The 19,330-nt window shown below is 35.9% G+C and overlaps 1 protein-coding gene across 2 annotated transcripts in view; it reads right to left on the bottom strand.

Moving 5' to 3' along the window:
• Positions 1-7,694: 7,694 nt before the first annotated feature.
• Positions 7,695-19,330, bottom strand: part of VRK1 (VRK serine/threonine kinase 1) — a 34,980-nt gene continuing 23,344 nt past the window's right edge. Inside the window, exons 12-13 of one of the 2 annotated variants that reach the window (XM_062577085.1) lie at positions 18,088-18,181; positions 7,695-7,932 (exon numbers count right to left, since the gene is read on the bottom strand). In XM_062577085.1, coding sequence (XP_062433069.1) covers positions 7,850-7,932; positions 18,088-18,181 — 177 coding nt within the window. In that variant the 3' untranslated portion in view covers positions 7,695-7,849. Of the gene's footprint in view, positions 7,933-15,460; positions 15,522-18,087; positions 18,182-19,330 lie in introns of those variants that run through there. The other variant, XM_062577086.1, reaches the window with a different exon arrangement.

Here is a 19,330-nt window from a genome sequence, read left to right as displayed (position 1 = left end):
TAAAACACTCCTGAGAAACATAATCAAGACAATACATCTACAGAGAAAACCATCATGCCTAGTAAGTGAAGGAATACTCTGGTGGTTGAACATCAGACATTAATATGGCAATTTGCATCTGGATAAAACGCTTTTCCAGAAGAAATCACTTCTATACAATACTTTCATTCCTAGTTTGATTGTCTTTTAGAACAGCTAATAGGATTGTGGAAGGCAAGACTATGGTATTTTAAGAACAGAGTGAACTGTAAGCTTATGTGAGGAGTCTTCAGATGTGGTTGTGGGAGAGGAGCAGAGGAAAAATGGATGGAAGGGGGAAAGCAGCTTCTGTAGGTCCTACAAAGAGATGGTCTACGAAGGTGTTGGAGTAGAAGAGGGGAATAAATGGATGAAAATTAGGGGACAGTGCAGAACAAACTCTTCTCTGCTGTTCCTGTTCCCTGGAAAGCTTCTTGTGATAGCACAGCCTCTGCCAGGCTGGGAAACCCAGATCACTCTCAGTGATCTAACGGGTTGCCCTACTCCCAGTCCAGGGCCCACAGTACTGGTGCCAGAGCTTTGAACACTGCCCTTCCCTGTTGTGCCCTGGTCTACTCAAGTTCTGCCAGTGCTTCTCGTCTGCTCTGGCTCTCTGCATTTTCAGTGCCATTCAGGGCAATGTGAATTTACATAAGGCTAATAATAAGCCTAATGAGGTTAAAAAAATAGTCTAATGAGGCTAAACAACTTGTTGGACTAAACCAATAGTTCCCTTGGAAGGCAGAAGGAAGAGGGCATATTGACATGAAGTAAGTAAAATAATTCATCTTACCACAAGCACTCGCATTTCACATCCTCGTATGCCTAGTGCTATGAAGATAGGTTAGAAGCTAGCAACCTCTTGAAGGAGCTTAAAACAAAGCCACCATGCAAAACCTGTGAAGAGTAGAACAAAAACAAACACATTTCTTTACATTTGTGGTTCCTCATTACCTCAATTAAAGTATCCTCAGCTAATCAAGCAACAGCAAGTTCAAATTAAGTTCTGTGGGTGAACTTAACAGTTATCTTGTGCCAGTGTACAACCTCACTTATGAATTACTCATGTCCTTTTAGGGCCTCACTTGCAACTTTGCTTCTATCTCCTCTCTCAAAGGAGAATTCAGAAGTATGCTAAAGAGTCCACAAACATCAATACCTTTCTTGAAGACAAGGGATACATTTTTGGAAGAGCATAAACTTGACTTTCAGAGATACTGGATAACTGAAGCTCTCATGGGCTTCAAGTGATATTTTGGGTAGTATCACCTCAGAAAATTCAGGTTTTCCTTACAAACAACTCAAATTCAGATTCACCCCCGAGAAAGAGCAGTTTCCAGATAAGATAAAAAGTGTGTTGGTCAGATATGCCCCCAACACCCATTCATGTTAAAGTGAGAAACTCCCCTCTAGTGAAGGGTTAAAAAAGCATTCAAATGTTTCATCAAACATTTTACCTACTTTGATATTTAATAATTCTACAAGGAAGTCATATCATCTTGAGGAAACACTAATAACTCAATGTTTCTTATCCTTCCTTACAAAATGCATAAAAATTTTCCTCACTTCTGCTTTCAATACCTACTCCCATATTAAATGCAGACCTTTCAGATTCAGAGACAACTTTATGTTATAGTTATGTCAGAAATGGAAGACAAGCTTCAAATTTGTTTTTACGAGGATTTTGGCCTGAGGAAGCAAGTTATCTCACAAGCAGAGATAACTCACTGCCATACATGCAATCAGCTAATGCATGAAGATAACAGAGGCAAAAAAATGTTGTCCATCTGCAAACTGATATATTAAGGTTCACCTGGTCAGGATAAGAGATGAGCTTTAAATTCCACCTTCTTCGAGGTTTGACAACACCAATAAAGAAACAGAGTCTATAAATTATGGATGATGAGCTCTGTCATTAACAGAAGGAAGCATTTGTTAGACCATGTCCAGATAATTTTGATAAAAATGATAAAATTATCATCATATTGTCTTCTCAATATGGTACTGTTTACACTGTAACTTCCACTATGGCTACTACCAAGTATTATTAGAAGCGAGCCAGGGACTCAGGTCTGCTAGTGTAGACCCCACCCTTACAGTTCCAAAGGAATGGTCCCATAATGGCAGATGAGTAAGAAAGCAATAAAAAGACACTTTTACCTCTTATAGATATATCTGATTGCTGAAAGGAATTCAGTTTATTAATAAAACTATTTTTGTTCAGGTTTAGTAGATAAAATTAGCTGGAGGGTTACTTACTTTCAAGTAGATCCAGTGTTTCACTTCTCTCCTGGCAGAAAACAAAGTAGCTTTTCAAGGCACAGATCGCGTATTTCTTGTAGTATGAAGTAATTTCTTTTAATATTCTGCTGTGCAATTCACCAATTCCCAGAACTGCATGTTATAGTTTGCATTCTGAACAAAGCTAAGTACATTCCCTTCCAGGGCTCTTTTGTCTTCTAAATGCATCCTGCTTGGTTGTGTTTCATGTTATTATGTTCACACTGGTTCTGTATAAATGAACATATTAATCCTTAATTTTCTAGTTTTTTTGCTCAGTTTGCCAAGGAAGGATTTTTCTTCTCTCAGAAGCTGCAGATACAGGTTACCACTGTGCCAGCTTCTGTCTTGTCCTGGCAAAAGGAATTAGTTCAGAAAAAGTCCATAGGAATGTGTTTTTCTTTTCACTTCTACAGAACTTTATGGCTGTCTCACTGCATTCTCACTTTTCTTTCTATCGTTATTTAGGAAGAGCCCATCATAGCAGCTGAAGTCTGCAGAGTTGGAACAGCTGACTTTTCCAAAGCAGAGGGCAGAGTTACAGGAGGCAGTCTTTCTCCCACAGCTCTCTCACCCTTTGGGGCACCTATGAGAAAATATAAAACCATCATGTTGGTTTGTTGCAGCATTCACAATGAATAAGGAAAAGCTGCTGGGGTGCTCTTTCTCTTGTCAGCAACTTACACATTTGTGGAACTTGAGGTCCACTCAGAAGTACTTCAGCTATCTGTATGCGTTTTCAGTAAACTGAAATGCAAGACAGCAATTGGAAAATATTTTTAAAATCCTACATGGAAGCCTGCACAGGCAGGGGATACTCTAGTCTGAAAGGAAACAGGTTTGGGATGAGGTGAGGTAATACACAGATGGCAAGAATGAAGTACAATTGCAACACTGCAAGAGACTTCATCCTTGAAAGCACAGCACATCAGTGTAGAGAAATCTGGTACGTGGCATCCCATTAAAATCCTTACATTTTTCAGAGCTGTCTGGCTTACTCTGCATCCAGGCAAAACTCAGTTCACAGAAACAATATATTCCCTTTACTATGTATCCCTTCTAGAAAAAAACAGAAAAATCAAAAAACCTATTGCTATAGAGGCATCATCTATTCCCCCTCCCCCGCCCCCCCCCCCAAAAAAAAGGGGGGGCCTAAAATGAAGCAAAAGCTGTTGATTCATGGAACCACCTTTCGAGATCCTCAACAGCTCAATCTAGAAAGTACTAGGGAAGAAAACTAAAAAGCTTGCGAACTAACATGTAGTTACATAAAGCTATCCATGAGATCCTGGCTAGGACTGTACGAATTGCTAAAGAATAACTACTGATCCAACAACACCTGCTTTCTATTTGCCTATGGAGAATGACACTCACAGCAAGGAAATCCTTAGCCACATAAAACAGACTCCTTCTTCCTTTGAGTACTGCATCAGTGCAAAAGCCCACTACCCCCAAAGAGCATGGTAGATGAAGAAATCAGGACTTACTGCCACAGAGTTTTTCTGTATGTTCTAGTCCAGCTACAAACAGCAGGGTCTGATTCGTGTTTGGACAGCATGGCTCTATGCCTATTTAATAGAATCTATGTACTGTGGAAACTCAGATTTAGAAATTTGACTATACTTCATTGAAAATGGATCAGCTAAACCAGTTACGCAGAAAAAATCTGGGACTTAGTTCACACCTGCTACGATGAAGCTACGGGTACTTATCTATCATCATCCACACAGGGCATTGCAAACCATCTTTGAAACAATACGTCAGCAACTGGTAGACTCTGTATTAAAACTGTAGTGGCATTAATATCTAATTCTTCAGAACAGTAGATATCTTCTTTTATAGGCAGAAGAGTCTAAGAAAGCCATTATTTGTCACAGGGTGATCCAAAAGCTGTTAATCTCCTGTCTACACCTTAAGAAAGAAGAGAGAAGAAAAATCTAATTTAAACCAGTGCTACCAGGAATAAAAAAATTCAGACTGATGCTATATTAAATTACTCAGGAGGCAGAGATATCCAGCAACGGCCTTAAGAAAAAAAGAAAATTATAGGGTCTATCAATTAGAGGAGCAGTGCTCTGAGCCTATGTGCTGGCATTCTTACAGTTTTTTTAATGTCTGGCAGGATGTTTTACAAACTAAACTCAGCAAGATGACAATTCCACCAGAAGGTGCTTCAGATGGTTTTGCTAATAATTTTGATCAGCTGAAATGGAGAAAAACATCACTTCACTTATTTGGCTTTTCCAGAACCTGTCAAATCTGAGCAGAACCATTAATTGCCCCCTCCTCTCTCTCTCCCCCATCCCTCCCACCTTCCTCCTGAAAATACACGCTTCCATCTATTTTTTTCTTCAAGTATTCAGAATAATCAGCCCTTTTTCCCAAAACTAAGTCTGGTCATTTCTTGTGCACTTCCTTTGCCAGAAGGAAGTACGATTTCCTGAGAATATTCATTGAAGGCTGGGACCGCTACTGCTGCAAACATATAAGTGCTAACCACCATATATTGGCTTTTGTTTTAATAGCCTTTTAACCAACTTTGTTAATGGACTGAACACAATTTAGATATGGAACTTGGCTAAAATGTAGCTTCAATTGGCTATTAAAATTTAAGAGCCAACTAAGATAGCTAATTACAAAAAAGCTCCAGTGATAATGCTAAGCAGAATTAGTAATAGCAAATGACAGTCTGTCTAGTCTTATTCCCAAAGGGAAAGAAACTCTTAACTGAGAAGTCAACCAGACAACGTGCAGAAAACCTAATTGCATTACTGGTATTATGGCATCCCAAATCTGGCAGCTCACTGGGACAAAACAGCGAGTAAAGTCTGTCAAACGACTCCAAAAAGCAGCTGACCCCCTTCTTAATGCTAGTTGCAACAAACACCAGGTATTATTATTTGATCTGAACTTATTCAGAAATATTCTTGTAAAAACTATAAAATCAACATCATCTGAAAAATATCTTATGCCTATCCTGAATTTGATACTCTCCAGATATTTGAGATTAGGGAAAAAATATAAACAACCTGCCTGCTAAAAGCTGAAGCACTAGAAGAAGCATTCTGTGCTTCATTATCAATGTCCTCATTACACCATCAGTTGAAGTGCCGACTAGTTCTCCTGTGAAGATTTATCATGTATGGTGGCCACTTTGAAACATAGGTAGCAGAGTCTTTAACATTCCCTACTCAAGTTTCTCCCTGCTGTGCCTGTAAATGTCAGTCCAGTTTTTTCACGGCTGTGCGCACAGATTAGAAACAGCAGGAGAGCTTGGGAGTATGACTACAATACCAGTAAGGACACTTGTCTTCATGGCACTGCTCAAGTGATTCTTGGAATGCAGGACCCTGCTGTTTTCTAATATTTACACACAACTGGAGTCATCAAGAGCAGTAAATGCAGTCTAAAGGCAGCTTGCTTCTTTTGTGTTAGAGGCTTTACTTTCAAATGGGGATGTCAACGAAATCTACTACATCCTCCTCCTCCGAAGTGGTATATTTCCCCATCACCATTTTGCAAAACAAACGTAGCTACACATACAGTAGTATAGCAGGTCTTATCATAGCCTTCTACTTGGTTCACCCTGACCATCCCACGCTTTAAACATCATGGTAGTTCACAGGGAGCCGGAAAGATTCTTGTCTGTGAAGAACGTATTTTTGCAGACTGTCTTTTGTGAGCAGCGACAAGATCTGCAATAACATTTACCTAGAGTAAAAAGTACCTTTTGGTTCTTAGAACACTTGTCAGTAAAATCTTCAACCAAGACATTTTGGGGTAGGCAGAGGAGGGTTTGCAAAATTTGCATCACAAAAGTACTTTTCAAATACGCTGAAATTTCTTTGTTTATTGGCATTTAGTTTTGATAGTGTCAGAAGAAAGCACCCTCCTTGAAAATGTGGAAGGTACAGAAAGCAAGCTGAGCACTAAATAAGTTACTAAAAAAATGAACAATTAAAATATAAAAGTACAATTAAAGTACAAAAGAATGGTATTGGCTTCGAATATGCAACAAGGGCGATAGAATATAATTTGCTTTCTTGAGAACATTTCTTTAGTAGCATAGTGCATCACCTTTTTTGAACAAATTAATCCTTACCATCATTAAAATGAAAGTTTGTTTGAAGAGATTTAAGCATAACAGGGCCTTCAGAAGTTATGCTTAAAAGTCTTCAATCACACTTTGCTAGTGCACACCTAGGCAAAAAGAGAAGACCTTATAGTGATCAAAACAGAAAAGGGAAGGCACTAGACCTTTTAGATATGTTCTTTCCAGTTTTTATTTCAAAAAAAAAAAAAAAAATCAAATTTTCTTCTTTTCAAAACCTAACCCCAGCATTCATTCAGCATTTCATGCTAAAACATATTTGTATCAGTGTGTGGCTACACAGATACTACACAATCAAGCAAGCAGAACACAGGAGATCCACACTAATACACTTTCCATGGCTCATATGGATTTCATTTGGATCACCAAACTTCATAAAGCAGTCTCCCTGGTAAGAATGATGTTCATGCCCAAATTCCATGCACTTTTGTAGACTCAAAAATGCAAAGTAGTGCACATTTCACACTAAAATTAAACATTGCATATTTTGACTTAAAACTCTGAAGAGAAGACTTAAAAGCCAGTAAAAAGTGCTTTAAAAAAGGATTTTGGAAGCATGTGTGTTTCTCAACTATTAAAAAAACCCTGAAATCATTAACTTGCTACCAGAAGCACCACAAGTTTTCACTAGAACTGGATACCTTATATCATTCTTTCCCTTTTTAACTCTTCTAGCATTTTCACTAACATAAAAAGAAAACCTGAGGGAAGGATAGAAAAGGGTTTCTGTTGTTGGTCGTGGTTTTTTTTTTTTTTCTCTCCTGGGCCCTATATTAGAAATTCTGGTCTCCTCCTCTCTCAAGGAACCATAAACAATTGGAAAAGTGAAACAAACAAAATACTACGCAAAAAAAAAAAAAAAAAAAAATCACCTGTCCTACAAGGAGCACATGATGTTTCTGTAAACTGTTTAAACGCTTCCATTTTGTAACAGATGTGAAACGTGATTTTGCTGCTGTTTTCTTGTTTTAATTCAAGCTCTTGAGCAATAGTTAAGAGATGTTTTTATCATTTCAAACCTCTGACTGTGCAAAGGTCTACGCAGTCATCTAAGTGACCTCCAATAAGACTAAATTCAAAATTAAACCAAATCAGATACAACATTGCTAGCTCCTTAAAAAACAGCAATAACTACATAATAAGGATTTATTTCTACATTTTAAAGCAGTACTTTTTTCAAGTTTGCCCTTAAGACATTAATTTGTGTAAATAAAAAATAAAAATGCATTCTCACTTTAAAGTTGGCAAAATTTTGCATTGTGTTAAAGTATAAATTATGCAAATATTTTAATAAAACATTTATTTTTCAAAAAACAGGTACAAACAGCAGTCTAATGTTTTTACAGGATTTATCACTTAAAACGGGGAGAAAAAAGAATCCAGTACTACAGTAACCGAGAAAAAGAGAGATGAACAGAAGAGCAACTTATTTTGTTTCATCTACTTCTGGACTTTTCTTCTGGTTGCTGTGGCTTTCTTGGTTTTTGGTGATGTCATCTTCCGTGTTTTGGTAGCCACTGCCTCTGCAATTCAAAAAAAGTCAAAACTTTTCATAAAATAAATACCAGAAATGTACCACAAGAAAATAATTTGCAGTATTTTAAGTGGATAGGTTAAATCAAATTACTCATTTAGCTTTGATACAGAAAAAAAGAACAGGTTTTGGGCATCAATATTCTCCTGAATATACAATTCAGCTTCCCAATCCACAGCGTTACAGACATTTGAGCCAACTTAACAGCTCACCTAAAATAAAAGATGAAGGGACAGATCTTCTTCACATCCTAAACTCCTCCTTCCTATGCACCCCCATTTCAGTTCTGTGATCCTTCCAAGTATTCAGCCACCTTTGGTGCTCTTGGAGCTTGTACTAAGCTGATTCAGCTGTCTGCCCCAGAAAAGATTTTTTTTCCCCCTTTGATCTAGTATTTTGATGGTTTACTGAGTGGAAGTGGCTCAGACCATTGTGACTGGAGTTCTACTATAGGGGGTAGAGAGCACACAGGCAGAAAAGAGGAGATTTTTATTTGCCAGTGATAAGGTATTAAATCAGTTCAGCTGTTAGAGTGCAACTTTACTCTCAGATTTAAAGCTATTACTTGACAATATTTTATTAACAAAGGTAACAAACACTGTCATGTAAATAAGATTCTTAACACAGCCAGCAGGCAGGTTTTTATATAATGTGTACATATACACACACACACATATAGAGAGATCAAATGCAATAATAAAAAACTCCTTGCATTCTGATTTTTTTTTCCTGACTACTAGCAGGGAAAACAAACAAAAAATCTCAGCTTATTTGCTTGAATCATATTCATCTTTGCTCACTTTGTGAGAAAATACAATATTAAATACAATAAAAATTACTGCTATTTTCAGAAAAGTAGTTACCAAATGAAGTTTTTTCACCTCCTAGTCATAGTATTTTTTTAAAAAAAAATAATTCTGACTTCCTCCTTGAAGTCACTATGACTAACTTAACTTCTTGCTTGTAAAACTATATATAACTCTATAGTTCCCACCAACTCTTAATCTGCGCTAGTGACAAAGAAATAAAGGTAAGATTGAGTTTCATGGCAGTCTTTAAGAAAGAGGCTGGTTGCATAAGGCAACAGCCTTTGAGCTGTATGAGTTACTAATCGTTTAAGCTGGATGGGTAAGTTCAGAAGGAAGCAAGGAGGCAGAGAACAGTGCAAAATAAACCAAAAGAGAGTCCTGAGTCCACCCTAAACCAAACCACACCAAGAAAAGTGTGGAATCATTCTAGTCTTGCTTTCATGTTTTTTTTTTTTTTTAATGTAACTTAATTTGCTCTTCAAATGTTGTTTTGAAATGCAAAATGCAAACATTAACTTTGAAGAATTTTTGCATACTTGAAAATGCAGAATGAAAAAATACACTTTCTTTTCTTTTTTGGTCCAAAAGTGTTGCTACATTCAACACAAAACTAAAAACAGATTTTGCTAGATGATGCATCTTTGATTGACAAACCACTTAAATCAAACAAACAAACAAACCCACACAACCCTGCCACCTCTGCTCGTAGTCTCTTCCTGAGTAGAGCACCTTTATCAGTGAAAAATCCACTCTGCCAAACCCCCCCCCCAAAAAAAATCTCCTGAAGATTGCTATATAAAATCAAATCTATTTTGATACCCTTAAAAGTACTGGTATTTAAAAGCTACACAAGTAGGTATCAAATATTAAATAAGTAACTTAACTATGTGAATCATTCTTTCTCCCAGCTAAATTCTGACTTATCATCAAGTATTAGTAGTTTATACCTTTCAAAGTCACAAAGTATTTCAGCTGCTAGAAGTGTGAATTCCAGCATTAGACATGTCTTTTGAGCTCAAGAGTTTTTAAATTGAGTGATCTCAGTGGCAAATTAGCCATTAATTGTGTATTTTATACCTTTACTGCCCTCTCCTCCTCTCATGAGATTTATCTCTGGAATTTTTGCCTTGTATCAGAAAACATAGAAGGACCAAAGTTTTTTCCTAAAAACAAACATATAAGCCCTGCCCCAAAACCTAATCTTTTCCCCTTTCATTACTCTTCACCAGTTTTAACTGAGCTAGATGCATTTCTTTTCTTCTCATCTAATTATAGATTGTATAATGGAGTGCTGTAAAAGACAAGTCTAATTCATGTCCCATTATCAGAAAGATTCCCAATATGAAAACTATGACATTAGCTAGGAAAATATCACTGATATTTGTTTAGAGAGGAAAAAAAACGTTATCAAATGTTCACATTCATATTTGAGGAACGTATCATTTCACGGGTAGCAGTCAAGGACAATGCAATCAGTTTAACCTCACTTAAATCTAGGTCAGTAAGAGCTTATTCATTTCTAACTGCCCCTCCTGGAACACTAAAAAGGAGAGAAGATCCACCCTGCCTCCATCTTTTCCTTTACTTTTAAATCATTAATAAGCTCTTTTCAAGGTTTTTCTATACAAACCATGATCATAATGAATCTCCAAGTGGATCCCAAATAAGTAGATCATAACAAAATGGAAAAAAAAATCCCTGCTATGCTCCTTTATTCATACTTTAAATGTAAGCAGGAAAAATACTGTCTTAAACTCCCTGATTAGCATAATTAAGTTAAACTCAGAACAACTGCTTTCAACCCATATTTAGCTTTAAAGTTTGCTGCTATTTCAGAACTGAAGATCTTTGCCAAAAAGCTTGTCTGCTTTTTCAGAACTGCTTAGACAACATACATTGCCCGCTCCCCACAAACTTTTCTAGTGGAAGAAACTTCAATAGTGTTCTCTGGAAATAGGAAGATTCCTGTGTGGGCAGCACCAAATGAGGGTGCAAACAAAGCTACTACAAGCAAAGGAGAGTACTTCTACAAAATAGATTAAACTGAATTAGGTTGAAACAGCAATTTAAGTGAGGAAGAATTACACACACAAAAATAAAACCAGCGGTGTCAATGCACAGTTTGTTTTGAGACTGGAACAAAGTTCAGCAGAAGCACAAAGAGACCCGCAGGCTCTAGAGAAATTCTTACAGACAAATTGGCTATGATATCTGAATCTCTCTATGTAAACAGTTCCACAAAGCACCATTACAAAAGAAACCCAGCAGAAGTACTGTGTATAGAGTTGAGCATTATCCTTCAAGAAAGTTCTGAAATAAATGGGGGGGGGGAAGCATGATGATCACGGCTTCTAGCTCTCCAATGGAAAAAATGAAATCATTTAACTGGCTTATCTGAAGAACCTCTTTTCCCCACCCCTCATGTCTGCAAAAAAAGAAGAGGTGTGATGGTGCACTCCTCAAATGTGCAAAAGGTTTCTACAAAAAATGAGAGCAATTTTCACATCCACAGCAGATGGGACAACCAATAAGAAAACTGTAACATGGGAATATTAAAAAAAAAAGAAAGAAAGAAAAAAACACTCTACATCATCAGTCTTTAAGTCTCATGTAAGAATAGGCCTTGCACAAAGATGTTTTAGAATCTCCATCATGGAGGTTTTTAAGAAAAAAAAATCTATATATTCTACAGATGACCCTACCTTTCAACTGGTGAATGGAGATGATGATCTCCTAATGTCCCTTTTCACCTTGTTTTTTGATTCTGCATGTATGATTTTAGAAGCACACTTAAATCTTATGAGTAAGAGAAATAAGACTATATTTAAGTCCCCCCAAAATGACAATTTTTAGTGAATTACAAAGGCTCCTTTAGTAAGAGTAAGCAGAGACCAGAGTGCCAAGGTTCCCACTTAACTCTGCTTTAGGGAAATGTGGACAGTGAGAGATTGAGTGTGAAAACATAGCTGCTGAGGAAATGAAGTCAGGTAAGATTCAGGTGTTAAGGGTAACTGCTAGGTTACATCATAGGCTACAACACTTGAAAAACAGAACCACATACAGTGCATCACCTGCACATGCTGAATTTACACCTGACAAAGACTGAGGAGTACATGCCAGTCCCTGTGTAACAGCTGAGGAGTGCCAGCAATTCTAGCCTATATACAAGCTCTTAAATGAGGCTTACAGTAACCATCCTCATTAAATAATATAGCTAACGCATTCTGCCCTCAAAAGAAGCACGTGCAGCTGAGTATGTTGTTCAGGTATAGCAAGGATTCATTTAAAAAAAAAAATATGTATATATATATGTATATATCACACTGTGTGTGTGTGTGTGTGCACACATGCAATCTCTCTCACACACACACACTCACATATACTTTGCTATATGTTTTATCTTCAAAGAAACAGGTCATTGAATGTGGAGTGCTGCACTACGCAGTGGAGAGTTCTCAAGTGATTTCGGAGATGTTCTCAGACTAGCCTCCACATAGATGGAGCTCAATCATCATTACTGTACAAAGACCCAGTGAGACATAACAGGACAATTCTATGACAGAATTGACATTAACTCTGGCAACTTCATGCCATCAATACTGAATTGCCACAGTTCAGCTAAGAAGTGATGAAGCAGGAATGAAAGGGTCACGATACAACACTTTCTTTAATCAACTAGCTTTAGTCTTACATATGCCGCTGTATCAGATTTCAGCATAATTATTAATCCAACATGTTCTGTTACCATCTAACAAATCAATCAACTAATCATGGATTTGTAATTTCCAAAGGAGGCAAATTTAGGATTGACAGTTTCTCAAAATGCTTTCACTGACCACAATATCACTTTTGTCTTGCAAAGCATGCTTCAGTCATAATTCAGTTGTCTTTGATCAGATCAAATAATCAAGACATTTTGCTGAGCGGCTCCCTAAAAAATCTTTTTCCTCATCCACCCTTTAAAAGGGTCCTACAGTCAAAACAAAAAGGAAAGAGAGTTGAGGGATGGAGTTTGGCTTTATGTATTCTGTCCTTCAGAATCCCGTTTCCTACAAGATATGAAGGCTACACACTAGCATTGGAATTATACTATGAAAACACATCAAGACACAAGAGCATATTATTCCATGGCTTTATGACTGCATATTTCCTGAAAATAACATTGAGTTTATGAGAGTTCTGTTAAAAAATTAATACTAAATTGTTCCAGACAAAACTGAAATACAGATTTACTTCTAAATTTACTGAAGAGGTTCCAAAACACAATTCTACACACACATATAACGAAGCAGCCGTATGCAGCATGTGTTTAAAAACAGGCCTTCTTTCTATCACACAGTGAACTCCAGGAGGAACAAAGGGTTTAATTTAAATACGTTATTTACAATCTTGAAAAAGGTTAGAGTTCCCTGCAAAAATCTGAGTCAGTTCAGTATAGTATTTTTTTTCCTTCCTGGAGACAAATTTCACTTCCAAATTTTAAATATACATTTGAATTGCAACACTTATTCAGCATACTGCAATACATCTTCAGGCCCCAGGAAAGGGAAAAAAAAAAAAAAAAAAAAAAAAAAAAAAGACATCACTTTTATTTTTTTAAATGATCTACATGTAAAGTCAGTATACTGACTTTATATATTTGACTGACTTTATATTTTCCCATGGAAAAATATTCCTTAAAACTTGCTTAAAAAAATAATCAAAAAAAAAAAAAACCACCCTACATTTTGCCACAGAACCACATCACAGAAATAAAGTAAATATTATTACTTTTCATTGGCAGCAAACAAAAGTTCCCTGAAGTGTAACAGAGAATTTAAATGTACTTTATATTTTAAATGTATTTTAGTCATACAAGTGGTCTGAAGCAGTTGTATGGAAATAAGCCTAAAATATAAAGGAATACTAAGTAGAAAACTGTCTTCTAAACAGATATAAGAGTAAACAGAAACATTCCCATACTTTACATATTCAAAATTAAAGTTTGTCTTTTTATTATTATCAGAACATGTCCAAGGTACTTCTCAGTTAATTGCTTTATCACTTTCAAATTGTACCTGAAAATCATTACTCAGGAAGAACTCCAAAGATTTGTTCATTTTATATGTATTTAATTTATTTTAACCTTCCTACTTATAACGCTTAAAGGTCTTTCTACCTAAAATCACCTCCTACAGCACCTTTTCCAATTTAAATAGCTTTTGAAAATTATCATACAATTTTGGAGCAGCCCATAAAAAGACAGATCATTTCATATCATGTTTAAAAATAGTTAGTGCAAAACATAGTTGTCAGAATACTGACAAACTGGCTTCTATGATCAGTATTTTTCTGTTCTAAAACTGTGTAGCTTCCTATTTCCAGGTATAACTTAGCAGTCAATGCTTTTAACCTCAAAAGTGAAATAATTTAACTCCCATTCTAGAACATTTAACATGCAACTTTTCTGAGGGGTAAGGGAAGGCTAGGAACGGTGCTGAGTAGGACAGATCTTTCAGTGACAAGTCACAGAAACCGATACGATATTTTAGATTAACATCCACTTACTCCTGGAGTTTGTCACAGACACTAGTCAGTACCAAGGCCTTCACAAGAGGGAACTAAAGAATAACATACAATTAAAACTTTCCTGACTAGTACAGGTTTTGGTTAAAACATTTATACTAGAGTATAAAAATTAAGGGATAAAAAGTCTATCTATAATTTGGGGATGGGTGGGGAGTAGAAAGCAAGTGGGGTCATGAACAAGTTCAAAAGAACCCTATGATTTGCATTCTCCTAGAGCACGATGGCAAAGCCAGTAATTCTCTACAGATAAAAACTAAACTAAATGTAAATTTAATCCAATATTAAGTTAAAAATATCTTGATTGAATCAAGGAAAAAAAATCTCAAAGATTAAGACAATAATCCAGAACTTGATTTATGTAAAGCCATACAACAGAAATAAATGTAAAACTAAGTTCCTATTAATTGAGAAATACTATTAAACCTCTATTTTTGAATGTCTTTTAACCAATCCGTCGGTACAACTGTTTTCATACCAGTGCCATTCACAGGGTTGTCATCATTTATATCAAAAGAGCACCCAAAGACCAAGTTAAGGCCTCACTGTGCTAGATGCTATACAGAAATATAGACACACAATTCCTCCCAAAAATATTTACTAACCAAACCAGTCACCTTCATAGGCAACTTTCATCGTCTTTTCTACATTAGAATTTCTCTCTATACTGAACAAATTATTAATCCCCAAAATTTTAAAGAAAAATTCTAGTGTTAATAGCTTTGAAACCTACTAGCAGCTTTGAATCTAACATTGCTTACAAAATTTTGATGCAACTTTTATTTTCCCAGCATCCATACCATTTTCACGGAAGTTCCCTATCCTAACTACCTATTCTATACACACTGATTAAAAAGAGGCATATTGGCTGTATTAAAATTACCCAATGTACTCCTGCAGAAGTACTGCCAGAAACAAACAGTACATTGTCAAAATTGAATATTTTGCTGCAACAGCATCATTATTAAAAGTCTGTGTATTCTACTGTCATACATGAAGGCAGCTAAATATTGAAACCATTTTCAGTATGGAGTCATAACAGAGTACGATAGAGACTTTTCTTTTAAATAGAAATCACCTCTTCTGACAACATTTTTCGTGACGGAGAGAGATTGACTAATAGCTTACTTCAACATCATTCATCATCAAAAGTATACATCTTAAAAATCCAGCTTTCCAGAAAGCATATGGGTTCCAGTTATCACTGAATAAAAGAGAAAACTGATCATAACCTGGTAATTTAAATCAAAAAAAATTTAAGAATATCACAAAATTTTGTGCATCTAATTTTGAAAGTAAAAGAGATTTTATTTCCTGTAGGCTTCCTGAGATTCTGTTCCTAAAAAGATGAGTCTAACACTCTTGCTTGCCAGCTCCAGAAACACTGACAGCTTACATGGTTTAAAGAGAGGGCCTTTACTGTCCTCCTCTGGAGTGGCCACTCTTTTAAAACACAGAGGAACAGGGGGAACACAGGGAAAACGGAGGCAGCGGCACAAAATTCAAAATGCCTGTCTGCTCTAGGTTGTATTCTTTCTTCCTTCTCTGGTAATTTTAGGGGCTCCCTAATCTCAGCAGCAGGAGATTTTTTTTACTGACAGAGTCTCTACAGCTACTGATCACTTTGGTGTACTCCAGCCTCTGCACAGTCGTGCACAGTGGGTGCCACTATGCTAATTACCTGAACAGTAAGAGCTGTATCACTCTTCTAGTCACTGTTTTAACTCCACATACCCATGACACGTTGTTTGATCACCTGAAGATTAGATCCTTTCCAGCTATGTTTATACCAATTTTGGAAACCAATAAAATACTATTTCAAGAACTTTCAGAATGTTCTTGTATGACTAAATTTCAATTTCTATGAGAATTAAGACTCATACAGAAATTATACATTTTAATGGACAGTAAACATTAAGACACTTCTTATTCTCAGACCTAACTACATAAGGGAGAAAAGTCCATGGTAACATAAAATCAGTCAGATTTGAAAATAAAGTTTTAAATATTTCTATAACAATCAACTATTTTCAATTTATGAAAAACATCAAAAATCATGAGATTATAAAACAGTTGCATCTTCAGAGGTTGGACTAGATGATCCTCAGGGGTCCCTTCCAACCTTACCCATTCTGTGATTCTGTGATACAGTAAGTGGTAAAGTTTTTAATTCAAAAGTTGAAGAGAAGGCAGTGCAAGAACAGTTTTCACCCCAAAACATTTGGTATTCATCCTGTTGGTTATTCATTAACTTGGGTAGTACAAAAAGGTGAAATTAGAACTACTTCACTTATAACGCTATTAAATTGGCAAGGGAAGGTTTAAATTCAAGTTCATGTCCATCACTCATTTTAATTGCTGGACGTTGAAAATATATAGCACCCCAAACACATTTAAGTAGTCTGAAAAAAACTTAGCATTTACAAAAACCTGATGCTACTATTTGGACTGAGATTCCTCGAGTGCTCTCTCATTTCAGTCTGTGACAGTCTCAGTACACAATCCTGGGGCGAGGGGGAAGCATAGTATTTATATGCACCAAATGGCAACCAGTAATCCATCAGCTATAATTTTAAATATTTTGTTATATGGTTCTCAGTAAAAATATGCTTAAATTAAGAATCAAATTATAAAAATAATATAAAATATTATATATATAAAAATCAAATAATTGTATTTCCTTCAAAGAAAATATAATCTAATTATCATTTTTTCAGCCACTGACAGACTAGAAAATTTGTAATAAATGGAAGTCAACAATTCAAAAGGTATCTGAATAAGAGACATAAGTTATTGATTTTAATGATCAGAATTGTATGTTTACAGCTGAAAACAAACAGAACAGTGTAACATTTCAGAATGACAGTGGCTTGATTACTTGTGTTTTGTACCATACTGTTTTGGTGAATAGTCAATCCATAGGGTCAATCCTAAAGTCAATCTGTAATTCACCAGTAATACTTAAAAAAAAAAAAAAAAAAAAAAAATCCTATACTGACATACTACTTCATCACATCTTTCTTAAACAAATCTGTTTTGAGGTATAATCAAATGTTTGAGTGCTACTCTTATTATTTTTATACTACTTGACCATGCATAAAATTTGGCCTTTTATTCAAAGTCTGAAGCAAAAAAATCTCTAGAATATCTTTGTAATTAATTGAATTTAGTTCTCATGTACATGAAGGAGCTACAGGTTAGAGTGAGGAAGAGTTTGACCAGACACTTACCACAGGTTTACCCAACAGAGATCTACTGAAAAATTCTGATCATAGATTTGCAAGATCTTAAACCTACTTCACCCATCTCAGATTTTTTCCAGGAAATACTGTCCGCTCTGCCACTTGTACCAAATTATTTAAAAACTTATCTTCAGCACGGTCTATCCTTATAGCTAATCCTTCCTTGACTTTAAATACACTCACTCTTGTAAGCAGCTGCTGCTAGCCTCTGCCTGTAACACACTGTGATGAAGAGATCCTGAGGAGTCGACATTTTCTGACATTGAATTGGACAAGACAGGAGAGGAGAAAAATAAGAATGGAAGGGAGAATAAATAATAGCAAAGGGACAGGGTGCAACTACCAACTTTTATCAGCTAACATTTCTACCAGCTTTATGTAGCATATAACTAGAGAGAATATATACATAGAAAGTTTGAATATTTTGGTATTAAAGGTAATGTAAAAAGAAAATATGAAAGACAAAAGCATTTCAACTGCTAGAGAAAAAGAATCACATGTGTCTGTGAGGATGGTCTTTTGACTTACTGGAAGAAGTAGGTTTCTTTTTTTGTGGACTTCCTACATCTTCCATTTCTGCTTCAGTGCTCTCATCAGTTGCAGCTGCTGTCTTCCTTTTTTTCTATAAAGGAAAACGGTAATTGAACTCAAGAGCAGGAAAGGCCACACAAAGTAGAACACATCTACATAAGATACTCCTTAATTTTAAGAATTATTTCTTCATGTATTATAAAACATCTCCATTTGTAGAGAAAAATGAATCACATATTAATGCAAAAGTTACTAATGCTAGGAAATAGCCAATTTAGAAGTTCAGTTCTTCTGTCAATACATCAGTTTAAGACTATATTTTAGCATAGGAAAACACTAGTTTTTTATGATCAAACCTATTTTTATTTACTTTAAATAACTGTTACAAAAGGATCAATCTGAAAAATGTTAACACAGAAAAAACACTTTACCCAAAGTTGATTTTTAATTGCTTTTTTCTTTTTAAGCAATTACACCTCATTAATTTTCAGTTTATCTGAACCCATGCTTCTTAAGGATTTCTTTGCATAGCTTAAGAGTAGCTAACACCCACTGACAGTACATTATTATTTTTTCTAATAGCAACTATGGGTTGAGAGGTACTTGGAAAAGTTGAATTCTATTCAAGGTACATTATCTTAAAACCTCTAAATGGATAGAACTGTTATTATCTGTGTATTACAATTAATGCTACTATTCTAAAGTATTCTTAAGGTGGTTATAGAAAGATTTTTTTTAAAACCATGTTACTTTTGCAAAGGATGAATTGTCTTATATCTGTATCAGAGACACAGAGATGATAACTTTGATGAGCACTGGAAGAGTTTACCTTTCTTTTCCATTTTTTTTTAATTGTGGAAGACTGTACTGCTTTACTAACACAGCTTTAAAAGTGGTTACAACTTCACATAGCTCACGAGAGAAGGGGAGAGTGCATTACATCTTTCTTTTCCAAAGTGTTGCTTCATGATTACCATCTAAACCCTGCTGGGCTGAACAGATTGGTTCGATAATTACATACAATAACTGCAGTGGGCAGGTAACCCTCAGCTGGCACAGGGCAGCTCCCCTGTGAGAACTTCCATATGCAAACTGCACTGATGGAGTGCATTAGGTACATCTTTCCTGCCGGTGCACAGGCCTGATTACCGCCAGCCAAGACTCCAAGGTTAGCATGTCAGCAGATTTGTGATGCATTAGGCAGGAATAAACACAGACACTTTTGTTCATTCTGACCAAA

Source organism: Rhea pennata, chromosome 5 (assembly GCF_028389875.1).
Source record: "Rhea pennata isolate bPtePen1 chromosome 5, bPtePen1.pri, whole genome shotgun sequence".
NCBI lineage: Eukaryota > Metazoa > Chordata > Aves > Rheiformes > Rheidae > Rhea > Rhea pennata.
This window is presented reverse-complemented; position numbering and strand designations above follow the sequence as displayed.